Below are 20,149 nucleotides of genomic sequence, written 5' to 3' on the forward strand. Positions count from 1 at the left end.
GGCTCTTGATGGAGCCCCTGTGTCTTGTTCTGCTGAAGGGCTGTCAACAGCTGCATCCTCTGCTGAAGGACCATTAGTAGCTGCATCCTTACTGGCTTCACGTACAGGTTTGGGACACAGAACAAGACATTTGCTGTTGGGCAAACTGATCCTGTAGCATTTGAGGTTTTACATACTGAGAGTAAGCTCTTGAAGGGAAAATGCATCCCCCCCCTTTCAGTGTGCAGTTTATTCATATGTAACAGTTAAGGATGGATTAAAAATTGAAATCCCCCGTGCTGTCCAGGGCTGTCTGTTCACTTGAGTTCAGTAGATTCTTGTTTGTCTCTGCTGCAGACGGAGGACTATTTGAAACGGAAAATCCGATCCCGGCCAGAGAGAGCAGAACTGGTCAGGATGCACATTCTGGAAGGTATGACACGTAGTAAAGGGAAGGAGCCATCTACAGCATACATTAAATCATGCCAGCTGCTTACTCACTTGGACTTCTTCCACCGCCAAGTCTTGTTCACCTGGTGGTTGATAAAGAGTGGCAGTGTCGTGGCCCTCTAAGAAGGAGTTGCTACTTCTTTCACGGATCTATTGTGTGAACCCCAAACTGTGCACAGTAGTAGGGCCTGGAATAAAAGGAAAGTGGGGTGGATGTGGACTATTCTTCTAGCCAGAGAACTTCTTAAAGTGTTCAAACAAGTAAGAAGGTTGAAAGTTCAGCTAGAGAGCATGCAAGTCCAATTCTGGCATCAGAGATGGCATTGATACACTGTATATGTATAAGGATGGAAATCAAATCAGATGAGATGAACATGAGTTGAGTGACACCAGTCTGAGCGTAGGGGGCATGTCCCATCCCATGTCAGGAGTGCAAGCTTGTAAATGGAAGCAAAGTTCTGCAGTCACATGCAGGGCAGGCCTCGTCTGACAACTTATTTACTTTCCCCCGAGCAGAGACCTCAGCTGAACCCTCCCTGCAGGCCAAGCAGCTGAAGTTGAAGAGGGCTAGGCTGGCAGATGACCTCAATGAGAAGATAGCCCAGAGGCCAGGTCCCATGGAGTTGGTGGAGAAGAATATCTTGCCTGTGGAGTCCAGTCTGAAGGAAGCCATCATTGGTAGGAGCAGAGGATCTCTGTTTGTGGGGAGGTTCCCAAAGTGGGGTGGTATTTTCCATTACATCCGCATTCGCTTGCCCTAGGGAGTGCAGTCCTATGATGTCCTTTTTTTCTGTATCCTGGAATTAGAGCCTCTTCTGTTTGGAATGGAAAACTCCCTCCCCAGCTCAAATAGTCGTGAAAAAACACTAGATTTAAGGGATGTAGCTATCCTAGAACAATGTAAAGTTAATCCTGAAATCCCTGTGACTGAAGAACTGCTATAGGATTGCATTTCCCATCTTGTGAATCCCCCACTTCTTTGAAAATCCCTTTATCTATATAGCTAACCTCTGTGGTGGAGGCCTGGGAGAACCCCCTGACTGTGTCAGATTAGGAAGTGGACAGACAGGGAAAATGAGGAAGCAGTTGTGGAGAGGCAAAGGCTTTCCTTGGACCCCATATCATCTGAGGATTCAACCTTTTAAAAATAAAGAAGCACAGACATAAATCATGCCAGGACCCTTTCCAGGGCAGAGAGGACAAACTGGACATACCTTCCTCTTTCTCTCCCAGTACCTACTGAGCTGGGAAGGCTGCAAGCAGCCTTAGGTGCACTTTCCTCAAGCATAGACAGCCACTGGAAGCATTGTCACTTCTTTCAGAGATGAACAGAGGTACACACATGAGCAAGGCTGCATGTAGGTCACTGTGGAGTGCAGGGCAGTAAGCCTGGCTTTCCCATTCCACCAACAATAGTCTAAGGAGAACAGTGGATGAACTTGTAGTTGATACTGAACCAGAACATGAGAGGTCTGGGGGCTGTTCCTGGCTCTGCCACAGGCTCTTCTGTATGACTTTGAGCAGGTCACTGAATATTTTTACTTCAGTCCCTCATCTGGAAAATGAGGCTGATAATACTTTTCTGTCTGAGTGGGATGTCTGAGGATAAATCATTGTTTCTGGGGCACTGGGGAGGGCCTGGTAGGCAGGTAGAAGCACTATCTGCAATCAGGACCACTACTTTTGACTGACCCCAACCCTTTTTGGGTCTTCTAAGAGACTATCAACGACTCCTTGAAGAGAGGAATCCTACCTCCTACGCTGTAGCATATAGCCAGTAATGGCAGTAAAGTCACCACTACTTGACACTAGACTGCAAACGGCTACCCAGTGTCAGACCTTCCTTTTCTACTAATTGAGAGACAGCCAAAGAGTATCTGAATGCTCCTTATAAAGTGACATTGTCTGGACCCCTCTGTCAGTCTTCAGGCCAGGTTATTGGAGAAGTAGCACCTGTTCTTTTATCCTAGTAGGGGCCAACCTTTTTGGCTGGTGTGTTACAAAATAAGCCTACACCCTCCCCAGTCCCACTCTGATCTTCATCCCCTGCCCAGTCTGTTGCTCTTCTTTCCTTTCTATGATCCATGATCCCTGCTCATCTGTAATGCTGCTCTCTCCTTCCTCCCCTCTCTCTTGCTGTTCTCTCTTCTCCCTCCCCACTTTGTCACATGGCACATACAGAAGTTGTCCATGCTGCAAGTTGGCCACCCCCATTCTAGTCAGTGACTTTTTCTTGCCCTTGGGCAAAAGAAGTGTTTCTATACCCCTGCTAGATCAATCTGCAGCATTTGATATTACTGATCACCAAATATTCTTCAGAGCTAAATAGAAATAACCTGAAATAGCTGGGGTCTGTGCTGTACTCTTTGATCATTTGAGGTTTGTGATTCAAGCATACCCCAGACTGCTCCCTTCTCTGCCAGCTGGCCTATAATACTGTCTTTGGGCAACATTTGTGGTCAGATAGAACAAACTTTTATTCTCCACCATTGTCTGAATGTGGGGTTTGTGTTTTCAGTTGGGCAGGTGAACTACCCAAAGGTTGCGGACAATTCCTCCTTTGATGAGGACAGTAGTGATGCCCTGTCCCCTGAGCAGCCAGCCAGCCATGAGTCCCAGGGATCTGTACCATCCCCAGTGGAGGCCCGAATTGGTGAACCACTTCCAACCATCATGGGGACATTGCCAGCCCAGGTGAGAACGCAGTGTGTTGACTCTTTCTTTTCTTTGGGGTCACAAAACCCTCTCTGAATTGGGGCAGTTGATCCCTAACGAGTGAGGCACAGGCATCCACAAGCTGCCATTACTCAAGCCTGGTCTGTGTTCCTTACTGTGTTTTTGCAATATATTTTGGTTTTAAGTGGCACCAGTGAAGGCCTTTGATTGCCAGGGTGCCCCATGGGTAGGATTGGGAAGGAGTTGGCATCCATGATGCTCTGGTGATGCAGGAAGGCAGGGTCGATAAAAAATCAGGTATTTAAAAAATACACAATAGGATTTTTTAAAAATTTAAATCAGATTTTTTTTATTTAATTGTTTTTTTAACTTTTTTGTTAAGATGTTTTTAAAAAAAACCCCAACCTATATAAAGATAATTTTAATTTAAGATATGTTAGAGCTCAAAGATATTATCATGAAATAGGGATTATAACTTCTAATGATTTACTATCTGAGACAATATATTCATGTAACCTTTTTAGAAAAGTTTTATAAATAGGTTACAACAGGCCATGGACTGTATTAGGGGCCCAATCTTATGAGGTTCCCAGAGGCTTCTCGATAGATTAGTAAGGATTAAAGAAAACCACTTAACGCAGTGGGACTCAGTGTTCATCTGGAAGATCCCATTAAGCATCTCTGTGATGCTTAGTTTCAGTTTTCAGACTGTGGATTTGTGTCTCCAGAGATAACATCCTTGTTAACAGCAGTATAGGGGAAGGAGAGATGACAGACCTGATTACCTGTCCATCAGCCCTATTGTCTCTCTGCAAGTTTGTGTACACAGAGTCAAGCCCTTACCTCTCTCTGAAAGTGCAAAGTTTCAAGAAGTTAAATGAATCAGATTTTGAGGGTGGAGTAGATCTGGGCAAGGAGGAGGAGTCTGGAGATGAGTGCAAGGAGAAAAGGGTAGTAGAAACAAAAAACAAACATTTTGAGCAAAAAATTCCAGAAGTCTTGAGGGATAAGTTTCTGAGTATAGCCTCTCCATTGATTTGAGATCTAGTGCGGGAATGGTATGGTAGAAGGGAAAGGTGGGGGTGTTGGTTTGGAAATGGAGCTTGAACTCCATCCCTGCCTTAGGCTGGTTTGCTCGCACTGCAACAGGTAAGGTAGCAGATGGCTATGTAATGGTGTGGACCCTGTCTCTTTAGTGAATGTCTCCCATAGATCATTTACATTGTGTGTTTTCCAGAAAACAGAAAAGGAGAACACTGCTTCTTTGTGTGTATTTCACACTCTCTATTTTTCCTTTTTTGCAGGGTATATCACAGTTACAGATCACTGTAGACTCCAGTGAAGCATCTTTCCTACCTGAACAGCCACCTCCTCCCTTGCCTCCACCGCCTTTGCTGCCTCCTAATCTCACCAATGGAGCTCTTGTTCCTGCTGCCAAGCCCCCACCAACACTTATTAAGGTACCTTGGTGGGGCATCCCCATTTCTGTATAATAACAAAACTTAAGATGAGTGCTCTGTTGTGGGTAGAAAGTGGGAGTGAGACACTAGATCATGCTCCAACACTGGAGCAACTTCCTGTGTCACTTGCTGTCTCCCCCGGCCTCCATTCACAGAGCCTTTAATGGGCTTTTCTCCACACACCTGATGAACATACAACTTCAGCAGCCACGATCCATAATTTCTGGATGCAGACAGCTTTTGAAGTACCCAGAATCGGCTGGGGTCAGAGATGAGAAGTCTTGGCTAGATGGACCAATGGACTGTTGGGCTGAGCAGGCCTTCTGTTCTAGTTTTTGCTCTACCCCTGTATAAGGTATTGGAACTAAGTGAGCTGCTCTCTGTGCTTTATTGTTGAGGATCTAGGAATGTGGAAAGGCCCCTGGGTTATATCTGGAGAGTTTTGAGATGCAAAACCAGGCTGCTTTCTGATTAGGGTTAGATGTTAATGTCAACCACATTTTTTTTTCACTAGGCTGGTAGTAAAATACTGGAAACAGGGTACCCAGATAAGTTGTGGAATCTCCATCCTTGGAGCCAAAGCCTTGGCTGAGATGATCTAGTTGGGGATGGTCCTGTTTTGAGCAGGGGGTTGGACTAGTTGATCTCCTGAGGTCCTTGCCAACCCTCATTTTCTATGATTCTATGGAATGCCTTGACTGCACCCACTCTTACTCTCTTCCTTTTCTGTTGAATAGCAAAGTCAGCCCAAGACTGCCAATGAGAAGTCTCAGCGCAGCAAGAAATCCAAGGAATTGAAGCCGAAAGTCAGGAAGCTTAAATATCACCAATACATTCCCCCGGACCAAAAGCAGGACAAAGGAGCCCCTCTCATGGATTCATCTTATGCCAAAATACTGCAGCAGCAACAGCTCTTCTTGCAGCTCCAGATCCTCAACCAGCAGCTGCAGCAGCACTACAACTATCAAAGCATCCTGCCAGCCCCACCAAAGTATGTGTCCCACAACATTTACCTTCCATGTGGACGGTTATTGTGGTCCTCCAGAAGGAGTCTTTTGTTGGGTTAATCAGTCAGGCAGGAGCGTCTGAACTTAGTTGGTTTGTTAGTATTCAGAGTTGGGAGTTCTGGGTGCAGTTAAAAGGCTCTGATTGGCTGGTGTCATATTTGCAATGATCAGGAAGCTTCTGGTACATACTGCTGCAAGTGTCTGTGCTTGGCTTCTTAGCATGAGGAGGGACAAATGGTGATGAGCACTTTCCATCTCAGTTTTGATGCCCACACTTTTTCTTTCTTGGTAGGCCTCCAGGAGAGCAGCAGTGCAGTACCAGTGCCCCTGCCGGGCGCAATCTTTCTACCACGGTCAGCTGCATGTCTTCAGTATCCTCCAGTTCTGGTGGGCTGATGCGACAAAACAGTAATGCCACAGTGGCCAAGCCAGTGGGCAGCCTCCCTGCCAACCTAGATGACATGAAGGTAAAGGTCCACCTTGCTATCACCTGTAACACTGCTGGATCTCTAGTGGCCATTCAGTAAGGACTGCATGAGGTGGCCATCTCAGGTCAGGGCTGAGGCATGCTGACAGGACAGTTTGTGGTGACAGCTGGCATTGCTGTCCTGCATTCTGTCCTGTGTATGTGGGTAAAAAAAGGGACCTTCCACCACCAGGGCTGTCAGTTCAGGACTGTAGAGACTTAAAGGTTTTTCTGGTAAGGGTGGGAATTCCTTTAATTTTAATCCTGTTTTTTCCTGTGATTAGGTGGCAGAGCTGAAGCAAGAGTTGAAGCTGAGAGCATTACCTGTCTCTGGCCCAAAGACAGACTTGATTGAGCGGCTCCGAGCTTACCAAGAGCAGAATGGCATAGCCAGTCAAGCAGCCACCACATCCAAGCCCAGTGCAACAGCCGTCATCCCAAAAGCTGCTGAAGTGATGGTAGCCTTTCCAGCTACTAGGCTGAGTACAGGGTCAGCATTAGTTACTGCTGGCATCACACCAGCAGAGGTTGTCGTGGCCACTGTCACTGGCAATGGTGTGATGAAGTTTGGCAGCACAGGCTCAACCCCACCTGTTTCTCCCACCCCATCAGAACGTTCTCAGATGAGCACTGGGGACGAGAACTCAGCCACTGGAGATGCCTTTGGGGAGATGGTAACTTCGCCTCTGACCCAGCTCACCCTGCAAGCATCTCCACTGCAGTTCGTGGTGAAGGAAGAGAGCTCCAAAGTTACCTACTGTAGTGGAAATCCAGTCCCCAAGTCAGAACAGAGCAGCACGACCAACAGCAAAGACATGGAGGTTCAGGATAAAGACCAGATGCTGCAGGAGAAAGACAAGCAAATTGAGGAACTCACTCGAATGCTGAAACAGAAGCAGCAGCTGGTAGAGATGCTAAGGCTGCAGCTGGAGCAAGAGAAGCGGTCACAGCAGCTGCTTCCAGCCATGGCCACTGGAGGAGATGGACCTGTCTCCATTCCCAAGTCAGTGGTGTTTGACGTCCCAGTGAAAAGTGAAGATGGTTTCCTGAGTTGCCAGTCTGCAGAGCAGCTCAATGGCCAAACAGACCAATACACCCCTGTGCTGACCGCTAGCCAAATGGACACTTCAGATTCAAGCTCCGTGCCAAAGAAGGAGGTGATGGTGAAGCAGGAGGTACTGGCGGCAGAAACAGAGCCACCATGCCAGTCCCACAGTCCACAGCTCTTCCGTGGTCAGGAAGGGGGTGTCCTGAGTGACTTCATCAAGGGGGCTCCTCCCCCTACCCTCATCACAGATTCCACAGGGACCCACATCGTCCTTACAGTGACCAATCAGAGTTCAGGGAGGAGGGGGCTCTCTCCACAGGAGAAAGTGAACAGTAGCTGCACAACACTGCAGGTAGGCATGTATCGGTTCTCCCCTCTCTTGTACTGTCCCTTCCTTGCTAGCCTAGTCCTGATCATTATCACCGAGGACTCATAGCACCTGGGGGTGATCCACTGGGTGAATACCATAGGTAAACTAAGCACAAGCGTGCTGCTCTTAGGGCTGCCTGCACAGTAGTTTGTGCAGGCAGCCACACGAGCTTGTAGTTTGTAGAAACCAGGTTTGGTGTAACTAAAGTTTATGCTTCAGGGCAAAAATGGACTTGCGCTGTGGGATGGGATGGAAGTCTGCACAGGCAAACCTTGCAGTTGAGCAGCACTACACCATTACCAGGTGTATCATAACCTGCTCAAGTCTCCTTTGAAGCACCAGGTATTGTCAGGGGTAGGCCACTAGGTTAGGTCGACATGCTGAGATGTGCTGACCTTGCTTTTTAAAAGTGCAAGCAAGAGCATCCCACCACACACTGCTTTATGAAGAGGTGGGAAAGAGAGAGTTAGAGCTGTATAACTCTGTCCACTGAGGCTTATATGCTGATATCTGAGCCCAGGGAATGGGAGCTTGTGCCCAACTCACTGATGTTTTCATGGGCAGGCAAGTCAGTTTTTAACAAAGATAACTTAATGATCCTCTCCAGTGGCTTCAGGGTATAAAGCATCCTCACCACCTTCTGAGTATTAAACTATCCCAGGGTAGTTTTTCCTTATCCCAGAACTCCCTACTATAGCATCCTTACACTGTCCTCCAAAGCTGCCACCAGTGGCTGCCGTCAGTAACAAGTTGCTAAACCAGTTTTGCAGTTGCTCAGTTCCCAACAGTAGGTGGGTGTCATTCAATATCTCTGTTCTGCAGGACTGAGAACTGCATTTCCAGAGAATAAGGACAGGCTGATCTCATCAGAGCTTTAAGAAATCAGATCTTCTTCTCTCTCCCCACCACTCTCCCCTCCAGCTCCGTTCAGTAATATGGGGAATTGTTTTTCTTACGCATCTTTTTCCCTTCTCAGACGGTACAATCATCACCTACTAAAACTTCCAGCCACGCACAGTGTCAGCTCCCTGTAGGCAACTCCCAGCCGCAGCCGCAGCCACAGCCGCAGCCACAGCAGCAACAGCAGCAGCCCAGAATACTGAACCAGCTTGTCAGGAAGGTAGCTGACTCCTTGCTTGCATTTCTTCTTTGCTTTCCCTTTGGCTGGTGCTGGAGTGTGTGGCAATAGGGAGAAGGGAGCACATATACAAACCAGTTCTGAGACCAGCTCCACCGCAGGAGAGACCTCGCTGCAGGGTTTTCTCCACCACAGGTTTCAGCTGTATAATGCATTTGATCCTCAGTTGAGGAGTTGCCAGCAGATGCAGATGAGGGCAGCATGGCACAGTGCTCCCAGCCCCCATTTCCAGCCTTCTGCCAAAACTGTTCTACTCAGTCACTCACAAGCACACCTCTTTGGAGGATCAGGAGCACTGTGCACCTTTTTCTGAGGTTTCTGAGGTGACTGTAGAGGAGCCACAGGTACTGGAGCAGAGGATTCTGGGATGCATCAAAAGGGACTGAATATGGAGTTCATGGCATGAAATATAGCTGAGAATCTCTGGCAATTTATTGCCTTTGCCATCTTCTCACAGATAGTAATGACAAACAAAGAGAGACTGGAGTGGCTCTTGATTCATACAGAATAGCTCCCCCTATGAAAAGTCCCACTAGAATTGCAAAACATTTACTGTGCAGTGTGCACCTGCCAGCAGGTGCCTTTCCAGGTCACAAGGGTTGGAGGAGTGCACTCAGAATTGTCCTGCAGGCATAAAAAGGTGCCCTCAGTGGAGGGGGCCTGAATTGTTTTGTCCTTCCTGTGGATTATGTTGACAAGCTGTAATGGTAACATGGAGCAAGAGGGGAGCTGGACAATACTTCTGCCTTCTCAAAGCAACAGCTGCTAAGTGTTCCTGTTGTGCACCTGCTCTCTGAGTGGTCCAGATCAGTTGATAACCCCAGTCCATTCTGCAGCTCATCAGTTAGATAGGTTGGAGCAAGGTCACAAAGGTTTTTTTGGGGCTTAGAGCATAGCTTCTACACTGGACCATGACAAGAATGGGGAGGAAGTGGGGTTGTCTACTATATTTGTGCTATTGGGGTCTCATGTTCCGGCCTCTTTGAAGAGGATGTGGGACCTGTGTTCACTCTAAGTCCCTTAGCTATTGCAGAAGTTAACCCAAGGCTTCTTACCCCTTGAATTCCTTTGGCTGGTTAACATCTGTGCTACAGAAGTGTCTGCAGTAACTGTCCTATCCTTTTGCCTCCCTGTAGGGTCAGAAGCCAGGCCTGCAAGTAGTCACTGGGCAGATGCCTCCCACAGTATTGTCTTTCTCAGCACCTCCAAACCTGCAGCCCTTCTTCCTTAATGGTTTCCACAAAGGATCTCTGAAACCTCGTGCTCCTGTCAAAGCTGGCCAACCCAGTGTGCCGAAAAAGGTACCTGTGCAGCAAACAGGGCCGTCCTTAGAGGGGGGCAAATCAGGGCGACCATCCCAGGCTTTGCACTTTGCAGGGCCCTGTGAAGCTGGGTGGAACGGCTGTGGTGACTCAGTGCCGCCGGCTTAACACCTGGTTGCTTATCACCCACCCCCACTGCTGAATCCACCGCCATTTTCTTCACATCCGGGGCGCGTGAGGCTCATTTACCCAGGGCTCCGCACCCCGCTCAGGTCATCTGTGGAAGCAAACCCCCTATGCCCATGTTATGGCACCAGGGTTCAACCCATCTTTTTCAGGCATACCCGGGGTTTTGAAGGCTGAATGTACAGGGATTACTCCTGCACCAGCAATATTGCTCCATGTGCCCTAGGGAGGAAGAGCAGAGAGTGGCTTCCTAGGTGACAGTGGTGGGGAGGGGTGCAGAGAAGCAGCATCGTGGAAATTGGAGCGTTCAGGAAGCTGGGGCCATTATTCCTACTTTAGCAAACTAGCTGAGGCGGAGGCCTGCCCCAGCAATCTGATGTGTGTTTGGGCACTTGATCAATGCTGACTCGCACGGAAGAGCTGAGTCACCAGTACCGCAGGTCTCCCATGCCAGCCAGCTTAGCCTGAGACATGATGCCAGCAGAGCCTGAGGTGGACACTGCAGGCTTTTCCAAGGCCAGTGTTGTACAAGTAGCTCTGTGTTGCCAAAGCACGCTCATGCCTGGGAGGAGCAGGTGAAGTAACTGGGTGGAGCTGTTCCATGCAGAGGGAGCACAAAACACTGTGCTGGTAGTGTCTTTGAAGCTGAGGAGTCTCCACCCTAACCAAGGAGCCCTCCCCACTCCAGTTCAGCAAAGCATGCTTCAACAGAGGCTTCTGGTTGTGTTTTGAGTAGAAATGGCTGCAGCCAGGGCATAGCACACACTGTGCAGTGCAAGTGCTCGGAGCAGGAGCAGGGCACATATTCGCTGTGTTAGCTGAGGCACAGGTTGGTCCCGTCCCAGTAGGGTGGAGTGGCCCTGAGGGGGACAATGGACGGGGCTTTCTGCCTCCTCACTCCTTTGTCTTTTACTCTAAACAGCCCTCTTCACAGCCAGGCTCTCCCGCTGCCTCCTCCCCATCGCAGATGGACCTTGAGCAGCAGCAGCATCCATCCCTCTTTGGGACCCCTCCATCTCCCCTCCCTGCCCCCTCAGTACCAAGGAAAGAACCGCCAGGTTACGAAGAGGCCACGAAACAACAGCCAAAGCCCCATGAGGTAAGAGCCAGCCTCCTTCTCTGGCTTCCTTGGGGAGACTGTGCAAAAAACATCTTCCCTGAATAATAAACCCACACAAGTCACTGAATTCAGGGACAGGCACCCAGAAACAGAGACACTAAGACATGAGGGGTCTTTTCTAACTGACCCTGAACGGCATGTAAGGAGTCAAAGCACCTTCCCTCTGGAGGCATGTCAGAGGGGTTGGATCCATGTCCCGTCTCACTCTGGTCCCTCCACTTACTGAGGCAGAGATGAGGTTACTATGGGGTCATTGCTATGGGGCACTTTGGGGCTGCTACAAACACCTTACTACCCAGTAATGCCTGGGGTTACAGGGTGTTGGTGCTTGGCTGCTGTGAGCATTGTCCTACCGGGTAATTTCCTCATCAGGGGAGAAGGGAGGGGGCAGGGGAAGGCAGCCAAGTTGTGACTGCCGGAGAGGGGACAGAGGTTAGTGCATCTTTTGAGGCTAATCCTGCACTGTCTCTTCCTAGGAGAATGACTGTTCAAGCCAGCAGATGGATGACCTGTTCGACATCCTCATTGAGAGTGGAGGTGAGAGAACTGGCACTTTACAGCGCTTAGCCCTCTGGATTTGAGTCCGTGGTTTGTACAGCCCAGTTGCTAGTATGGCTTCCACCACTCTGCTGACCCACAGGAGACTGACGTTGCCGCTGGTGTGCAGAGCTCCTGGTCTGGGCCCTTGCTCTTGCTTCACTTGGTGCTGCCCAAAAGCACTGGCAGGAAGGCAGGGGAGTCACTATGGCTCCATAAGAGACTAGTCGGGCACTGGTTTAATGTGCTATAAAGCGCCTGAACGTACCTGGGTGGGTCTCTTCTAGGTTGCACTAGCCAGTGCCGGTTCCCTCTGTGGCAGGTTGAGAGCCCCCACAAACACAATTGAGGCTTATCTGGGGAGAGGGGTCTCAGGTCCCTTGAGCGGAGTCCTTCACTGCCCTGGCACTATGTATGTTTTTTCTCTACAGAGATTTCAGCTGATTTCAAAGAGCAGCCCTCCCCGGCTGGGAAGGAGCCGTCCCCATCCCCAGCCTGCACCTCGCCACCTAGCAGCCACCATTCCTCTGAGCTGCCCCTGCAGGTATCCGTGGGCCACCCTGTCCCAGTAGGCCGACTGGAGGACTTTCTGGAGAGCAGCACAGGCCTCCCTCTGCTGACGGCAGCCCATGATGGGCCTGAGCCCCTGCCCTTGATCGATGATCTCCACAGCCAGATGCTGAGCAGCTCGGCCATCCTGGACCACCCGCCTTCACCCATGGACACTTCAGAATTGCACTTTTCCCACGAGCCTGTTGGGGGATTAGCCCTGGACCTGGGTGAGGCTAACTTGGACAGCATGGATTGGTTGGAGCTGCCGGGGGGGCCTGTCATGAGCCTTGCGCCCCTCAGCACTGCAGCCCCCAGCCTCTTCTCCACAGACTTTCTTGATGGACATGATCTGCAGCTGCACTGGGATTCTTGCTTGTAGCTCCCTGAGCAGAGACTGAAGGGAATGGGTGTGGGAGGGCTGGGGAGTGTGTGGGGAAAGAGAGGCCAGTTAACCAAAAATGAGCCCCTAGTGTGTGTACTCCTCCCCCAACAGTGACCCCCTAACAGGTACCAGAGGCTGGGGCCAGTACTGCTGCTGTTGGCTTTTGTGCATGCCGAGCTCCAGGCAGCAGGTCAGGCCCAGAGTGGAAAAATGGGGCTGTTGAAGGAGAGGGTCCACAGGGGCTTTACAACTGGCTGGTTCCCGGCCCCCTCCCCTTAGCCTGGACACAGCTGGGAGCTCAGGTGTTAGCAGAGGCATTTTAGTTTCCACCCTAAGTTCAGAGAAATAACAGCAGTGCCCTGCATGTGACCCTGGCAGGCAGGCTTTCCCTTGCTCAGACTGGCAGGAAACAGTGTGGCTGGGTCTGTTCACTACCGGGGGCAGAAGGGGACAGGAAGGCAGTGAGCAGCAGCTTGCTCCTAAAAGTAGTTTAAGAAAAAAAATAACCATGGGGTTTATGCAGGTCAAAAAGGTTCTTTGGGGAACCTTTACGGGTGGGGGAGATGGGCCGCGGGAGTTGGAAGACGGGCACCTGGGGGATGGGGGTGCAGGCTTTCCCCCTCACCAGGCCTGAGCTCTCAGGCCTGTCTCAGTTCCAGACAAGGCTCCAGCCCAAAGTGACACTCGAGCCATAAGCTACAAGCTTCCCTCATCCCCTCTGCTGCCCCAGTGGACAGGAGTGGCAGGCCCCAGAAGCTGGGCAGCTGCAAATGCTAAAGCATGGGCTTACCCTCCCTCCAGCTACCTGGGCCAGGTCCACAGGGATGCCACACTGGGTCTTTTACACACCAGACAGAGCAGCCAGGCCAGGCAGGTGGGAGGCGGGGGAGAGAGGGAAGCTGCCATTGTGCCTGGGAACAAGGCCAGCAAACTGCTGTGTGGAGTTGATCAGGGCCCTTCAGTGCACCACTGAGGCTGGGTGGAGAACCGGGCAGGTGGGTGGGGCTCCCTTGGCTTTTCCACTCCTCCAAAAGGCAGACAGCATCTAGCTGCCCCACTTCCCCCACCTGAGGTACTCGGGCAGGTTGCCACCGGCAGGCCCTGTACGTTCCTCTCCCCTGCGCATGATGAGCTGTGGCACTGAGCCAGAGGCACAAGGGTAGGCAGGAGCTGTGGGGTGGAGTCCAGCATACCCACTAGCCCCACACGGCCCTCCTTCTGCACAGCTTTCCTAAATGGCCTCAGTAGGAGCCATGCAGGATGCCTGCCCTCTTCTGCACTCTGCTTGGGGCTGGCACCTGCTGCTGGGCTCCAGCTACACTAAGCTGCTGGGTATTTGGTCCTTCCATACGCCATATGTAGACTCCAGACAGTGTCTCCCCACCCCACCAGCAAAAAAAAAAAAAAATGCAGCTGATGTGATCAGAAGTCAGGCCCTCATATGCTGACACCATTGCAGACCCTGTGCTCAGAGCAGCCTTCTGCCCAGGGCAAGAGTATCCAGGGTGTTTGCCCAGCTGGCCTTGGGCACTGAGCAGCAGCATATGGTGTCTGGGCCTGGTGGGCCAGGGGAGGCTGAGGGCTGTGGAGAGCAGCTCGGGTTGGGGGTGAGCAGAAGCTGTTGACACCTCCCATGATGCAGCCTGGTGTATCAGGGCTATGGCGAGCACCTGGACCCACCTGCCTTGGTGTCTGGTGAGCTGCGGCTCTGCCAGCCATATTTACTGCACGAGCCCTACTGGCGAGGGAGAGTGAGCACCTGCAAGTCATGTCAGCTTAGCAGGGTGATAGCAGTGGCGGCAGCTGCCCAGCGTCGTAGGCTTAGGCTTCCCTAAAACCAGCGTGATGCCCTGCAGCTGGCCCTTTTTTCCCCCCTGCCTGCGGATTGAGGATGCCCAAATCAGGTTATTGGCCTAGACACTGCCCCACTTCCCCTCCACCCACCTTCCTGCCCTGCCCACGAGCGCTTCCTGTGCAAGGGAAGTTGCAGCCTCGATGCCCTGAACAAAAAAAGCTCAGTTGTGTGGGTGGTTCCCACGGAGGTGCTCCAGGCTGTTACATGCCTGCAGCCATACCCCTCAGCACCTTGGCATTCATGCTGCCTGGTGCACCTTGGGGATGTGCCCTGTGTATGGCCCAGAGCCACCCTGCTGTGCACTTGTTGGCAAGGCTGCCTGGTTTAGGGGGGGAGCAGTGCCTCATGGAGGCAGAGAGGAGGAGCGTTTGGTTTCCACATGTGGGGCTGTCCCCACGCTTGCTACTGTAGTGCTTCTGCATGTGCACCCTTAGTCCTATGGCTGGCATTACACAGGCAGGGATGCTAAACATGGCCAAAGCAGCCTGGCGGGACCGATCAGCCATCTCCATCCCATTTCCAAAGTCTGGGTCCCCAGTGGAAGGACTCTGGTGGACTACACAGCTCTACAGGGGTATTTGTCATGTCACACAAGGCTGTGCGTTGGGGCTGGGCTGGGCATGTGCTTCTGCAGTACCCCTGGGCCTAAGGCGCTCACGTCCCCCTGTTGGGCTGCAGCTGCTGTCCTTGTCCTCTGCCAAGGTTCCTTTATCCTTTGGAAAAGAAGGTAACAGAAGTGGCCGGATTCACCTTCCCAGTATTTTTGGGGTGTAGGCGTAGTGGTAAAATAATTGGGCATGAGACAGAGGAGGGAACTGCTGAGAGCTGGGATTGGGAGGCACCTGGATTGCTTCCCAGCTGGAGGGGAAGATGTAAACACCGAGTTTCCCCTGGCTTTTCAAAGTCAATAGAAGCCACTATGATTGCTGAGCTCCCTCTGCTCTCTTCCCAACCCCCAAGATGCAGGGGCTGATTTTTTGGTACAGATGAGAAGCTGCAGATAAGAGCCACCTCAGACAAGAACAAGTGCAATAAGCTTCTGCAGGGAGGTGGTAGCAAAGGTTCCTTGCAGTGCAGAAGGAGGGGGAGCAGCGAGGTTCAGGACCCTCCCCAGCCCTCTGCGGTCGTGCAGTGTAGAGCACAGAGGGATGGGCAGCTTTGGTCAGCTCTGCAGTGGCTCTCAGGGATGGGCAGCTCCCTGCTGGGAAGGTGCTAGGGCTGGCTTTGGGTGCACACCTTTCAGTGGAAGGCAAAGGTAGCCTGCTCTTGCTTCAGTGATGGACTGTTTAGAAGGGCTGTTCCCCCAGGAGACCCTGTTGCCCCCCACCAGGAAAAACAAAAGCCTGATGTTCTGCCTCTACCTTGAATGTAAATCCTGACTTTCTGCTGTAACCACTACTTGTTTGTAATGTGTATTCGATTAGCACGCATTCTCCCTTCCACTATGCAGCAGCTGGCAAGGGGTGACCAGCACCAACTGGGGCAAAAGGCAGTGCTGTGACATAAGATCTAGCATGAGCACTCAACTGGAAAAGGACACTTGCAAAGAGGTAACAGGAGAGAATGGATCTTCAAATCAAATTATTTTTTCAGTTACAAATATTTGGGGAAAAAAAATCCATTTTATTAAAAAAGATACCAAACCACTACATGAGCAGCTTCTCCTGGAGGGAGCGCCGATGGGAGTGGAGCAGGGATCACCTTGTCTCTGCCCTCCCAGCCCATAATGCTGGGAGACAAAGAGAAAGGCTGCATTTCTAGGAAGCCCTGACTTCCCTGTGCTTTGGCTTTTCAGGTCTGGGGTTGCAGAGGCCTCTTTTGCCACTGCACGGGGACATTCACTCTCTGTGAGCAGGAGGCAACAAGCCCTTCACAAAACAGCAAGTGTCTGTCCCCCTCCTGGGGACAAGTGGGCAGCCTAGAGGGCAGGTACCTGGCCCAGCAGCAGGAGTGAATGAAGCTCAAAACCATCTGAAGCCTCAAGGAAAAGAAAGAGGCCAACTCCGGTCTCTCAAGATGCAGTTTATTTACAAACCCACGGAACAAAGGAGAGTAGGATGCGAGTGGCATTTCACGAGGAGTTGTGCTCACACACGGGTGCTTTCACTGTACAGTCAGACTCCATAGACCAAAGCTACCACTCCCACTAGCAATTCTCCACCCTTGACCTGGAGGCTCCTGCACACAGGTCAGAGACCCCATCAGTCTCCCTGAGCCAGCTTAGTCCTGAACCCACTTCCTGAGCTAAGATGCCAGAAATATACACACATTTCTAGAGATTAAATTTACAGCTTTTTGGTTAATAGTAAAAATCAACTAGAGGCTAAAATGACAGCATGAAACACGCTCTGTTTAGAGGGCAGGCAGCTCCTGTCTTGGACCTGGGGGCAGAGACAAAGCCTATCCCCTAAGGCAGTTGGAGTTGGTACAGGCTGGTCCGTGAGGCACATCTTGTGAGCACCCTGCACGCTGGTGCACTGCAGCATGGGGGAGGGGAGACAAGACCAGTGGCACTCCCCTGCCCCACAAGGGCAGACGCTGCTTCCCCAGGAGCTCCTGCAGTGCAGGAGAGGGGAGAGGCTGAGCCCTGGCCTGCCAGCAACAAGCTGCCTTCCCTCACTCACCTCCACCTCTTCTTTCCCTGGCAGTGCTCCTTGCTGTTTCCAGCTTCCTGCCCACTAGGCCCTACATGCCACCCCTCACATGCCCAGCACTGGTCTTCCACCCATGAGCAAGGCACGCTTGAAGGGGCAGCTGCCTCTTGCACACTCTGGACTAGTGGCACTTGGGAATGCTGTGGAGACTGCACCACACGACAGCCCCTGGGACACTGAAGGCGGAGAGGCCCATGGTCCAGGTATGAGCTCTCCTCCACCGGGAGACGGCAGGCGAGAGGGTGGCAAATAACTTACCCAGTGGAAGGCAGTGTGGAAAGGCAAAGCTGCACCCTGAGAGAGCCGGGCCACGAGAGGCAATGCCAGGGATCCTTGGGCAGCTTGGCCAGTGCAGAGTGGTACAGGCGAGGGGGAGAGGGAGAAAGTCCTTGTAAGTGCTCAGTGCTGAGCATTTACTCCAGCTGGTCACTGTGTTTTGCACGTCTGTGGTTTGTGCTGCTGTGGCCATGCAGCCAGTCAGTCTGTCTGTCCCCAGTGACACAAGAGAGCCTAAAGTGGGCCTTGTCACTGCTACAAGCAGGAAGGGAGCTGGGATGAGAGTGAATGGGAGGGACTCATCTTTCCAGCAGGGCCGAGAGCAGCTGGGGGTCAGGGAGGGGGGAGCGTGTGTTGACTGTGCGCAGTCAAGAAGGTCCGCCCAGAGGCATGGGAGGGGGTCACCCGTCAATGTCCCAGCTGAAGAGATGGTGTTTCACTAACATGTCCTGCACGCCTTCTTTCAGTGGCTTCTTCTCCTTCTCCTGCAGGAAGACAGAAAGGGCCAGGAGCTAGTGCCAGCTTCCCTATGCAGTGAGGCAGGAACAGTGGCCTTTCCCCCACACTTCAGGTCCCTCACTCTGCTCTATCCCCTCACTCAGCAGCACCAGGCCAGAACAGCAAGGGCCACTAGTCAAGCAGAAAAGATCAGCACCCTTTCCTCCCAGAGCCCCAACATGGCTCCTGGCTGGGGAGGAGAGACAAGAGGGGGCAGGGAGCTGATCCTCAGAGCACCTTCAGCTCTCGTCACCCAGGAGGTTTCTGTGAAAGTTCTGCCGTCGCCAGGTCCAGTGTGACCCTGCCACAGACTCCAGCCAGCTAATGGCAGAGGCAGCCCCACTAGGAAGGGACAGCTCTTCGGCTCCTAATGATCTGGGGCACCGAACCTGATGCTGGGGCACGTCTATGTGAACTCTGCTGGAGGCCCTCCAAAGAGAGCACGGGGCTGGCTAATGTGCCAGGAGATGGGAGGGGATCTCAAGCTGACAACTCACCTCTCTCTTTAGAGGAAGCTCCCAGTCCTGGGACAGACTGAATGCAAATTTGCAGAGGACTCTAAAATGGGACAAAGCAATGGTTACACCCTTACAACAGACACCTGCTGCCATCCTGTCCCCCTCCTTGGCTGCACTAAGGCTGAGATGCCACAGGTCTGTGCCCAGGTGCTGGCTCCTGGATTCTCAACTTACGTTAAGAAAACGGGAGATGTGGGCTTTAGCACTTAAGGGGCAGCTCTGGGTCGGCTGATCAGGTCTCTGCGACTATGAGAACAGGACCTGAGCACAACAGCTGCAAAGGCCCAGAACAGCTGTTTGGAGAGGTGTGAGCTACCCTGTGCATCTCACTGGGCATTAATGCCAGGGCCCCTTGCTTGGGTGGGGAACGACACCCACTGAAAGGACCTGGCAGAGGCCTGTGTTGGGCATGATAAGGCATGAGCAGGCCCAATCCTACTCCTCAAGCAGATGCACCGAAAGCTTTTGCAGCTGTGCTCTGGGTAAAGGGCCCTGCCCTCACTGTCATGGATGCATGAACCCCGCATCACTGTCAGCACATGTAGCTGGTGGGGCAGAGTCCTGGGGGCCTGTAGCCATGGACTGCCTCCACATGGCTCTGCCCCACCCCAGGCCAGGTGCTCTCAGCCCTGGCTGCAATGCATTCGCTGACCCCAGGAGCAGTGAGGGGGCCAAGCTCCCCCCACCCAGCCCAGCTGCATAGCTGCTCAGACCTGCCTGGTTACACGCTTGGAGCTTTGGCAGCCAAGCCCATGCCAGGGCTGAGGACAGCAGCCAGCAGCCCCCTCCCAGCAGGCCACACCCTGCCGCTTGCATCCTGCAGGGCCTGGCTGGGAGGGGCCTCCGGTGGAAAGCAGCAGCCACAAACAGGCAGCCACCGCAGCTCACAGGGGAAGGAGGGATGGTGTGGCACGTTTCAGTTCTGCCTCTGACATACAGCCAGCCCTCCCCACCATCCCCTGCCCAGCCAGCCCCTGTGCTTGATCAGCCTGGTGCTGGACCCCCTGCCTGGCCTTCCATGTGCTGAGCCTGGGGGATGAGTCTTCTCTGGCAGGATCCACGGGGCCAGTGTACAGCTGCCTACTTCCCCACCCCACTGCCAGGCCCTCGGGACCATGAAGTCAGCTTCTCCCCATAACATCAGTCAGGCTTAGACTCAGCTGTCTGTGGTCAGCAGCCTCCCCACCCCTGCAGCTGCTCAGGAAGTGACCAGAGTCCTATTAACCAGTAATGCAGCCCAAAATAGGAGGTGCTGCTTCCACCGCTGGAAGGAGGCTGGTCCTGGCTCGGCAACACTTCTCTCTGCAGGTCCACACGGGCCAGTGGAAAGGGGACCTTGCGCACACTCACCTGAGCTCACACTTGATCTGCACCCAGCCAGGACTGCGCAGGAAGGACCAGGGGTGAAACCATTTCTCCACCGTCTGCAGGCTCGAGCATAGCACCTCCAGCCACAAGTGCAGGACCTGTTCACTGAAGAGGGAGTTACAAGTCGCTACTGAAGGAGGAGCCTGGGAGCCCGGCCCCTTTGGGGGGCAACTCAGCTCCTCACCCAACCTGTGGCCCATGAGGTGCCTCCTCCCTGCATGGGGCTGGGCCAATGTGGAACCAGCCACAGTCCAGTGCCTGTAGCCACCAATGTCGGGGGGTGCATTTTGGGCAGGCTTGGCCATGCGTGAAGTGGCTGGTTCCCAGCCTTTCCCCATAGCCCCCTC

The 20,149-nt window shown here is 52.4% G+C and overlaps 2 protein-coding genes across 7 annotated transcripts in view; one reads left to right on the forward strand and one right to left on the reverse strand.

Annotated features, from left to right (window-relative positions):
• The window catches only part of MRTFA (myocardin related transcription factor A), a 109,247-nt gene extending 93,113 nt beyond the window's left edge, over positions 1–16,134 (forward strand). For both annotated transcript variants that reach the window (XM_090042968.1, XM_090042967.1), the window contains exons 4-15: positions 337–412; positions 946–1,107; positions 2,948–3,123; positions 4,410–4,565; positions 5,303–5,556; positions 5,865–6,039; positions 6,323–7,438; positions 8,433–8,576; positions 9,731–9,895; positions 10,965–11,141; positions 11,639–11,699; positions 12,131–16,134. In XM_090042968.1, the coding sequence (XP_089899094.1) occupies positions 337–412; positions 946–1,107; positions 2,948–3,123; positions 4,410–4,565; positions 5,303–5,556; positions 5,865–6,039; positions 6,323–7,438; positions 8,433–8,576; positions 9,731–9,895; positions 10,965–11,141; positions 11,639–11,699; positions 12,131–12,630 (3,162 nt within the window). In that variant the 3' untranslated portion in view covers positions 12,631–16,134. The remainder of the gene's footprint in view (positions 1–336; positions 413–945; positions 1,108–2,947; positions 3,124–4,409; positions 4,566–5,302; positions 5,557–5,864; positions 6,040–6,322; positions 7,439–8,432; positions 8,577–9,730; positions 9,896–10,964; positions 11,142–11,638; positions 11,700–12,130) is intronic.
• Positions 16,135–16,497: 363 nt separating this feature from the next.
• The window catches only part of SGSM3 (small G protein signaling modulator 3), a 50,592-nt gene continuing 46,940 nt past the window's right edge, over positions 16,498–20,149 (reverse strand). For all 5 annotated transcript variants that reach the window (XM_090042974.1, XM_090042969.1, XM_090042971.1 and 2 more), the window contains 3 exons: positions 19,785–19,907; positions 18,414–18,474; positions 16,498–17,903 (listed from right to left, as the gene is read on the reverse strand). In XM_090042974.1, the coding sequence (XP_089899100.1) occupies positions 17,820–17,903; positions 18,414–18,474; positions 19,785–19,907 (268 nt within the window). In that variant the 3' untranslated portion in view covers positions 16,498–17,819. The remainder of the gene's footprint in view (positions 17,904–18,413; positions 18,475–19,784; positions 19,908–20,149) is intronic.

This window comes from Crocodylus siamensis, chromosome 4 (genome assembly GCF_052110815.1).
Source record: "Crocodylus siamensis isolate JL-2025a chromosome 4, ASM5211081v1, whole genome shotgun sequence".
In the NCBI taxonomy this organism is placed as follows: domain Eukaryota; kingdom Metazoa; phylum Chordata; order Crocodylia; family Crocodylidae; genus Crocodylus; species Crocodylus siamensis.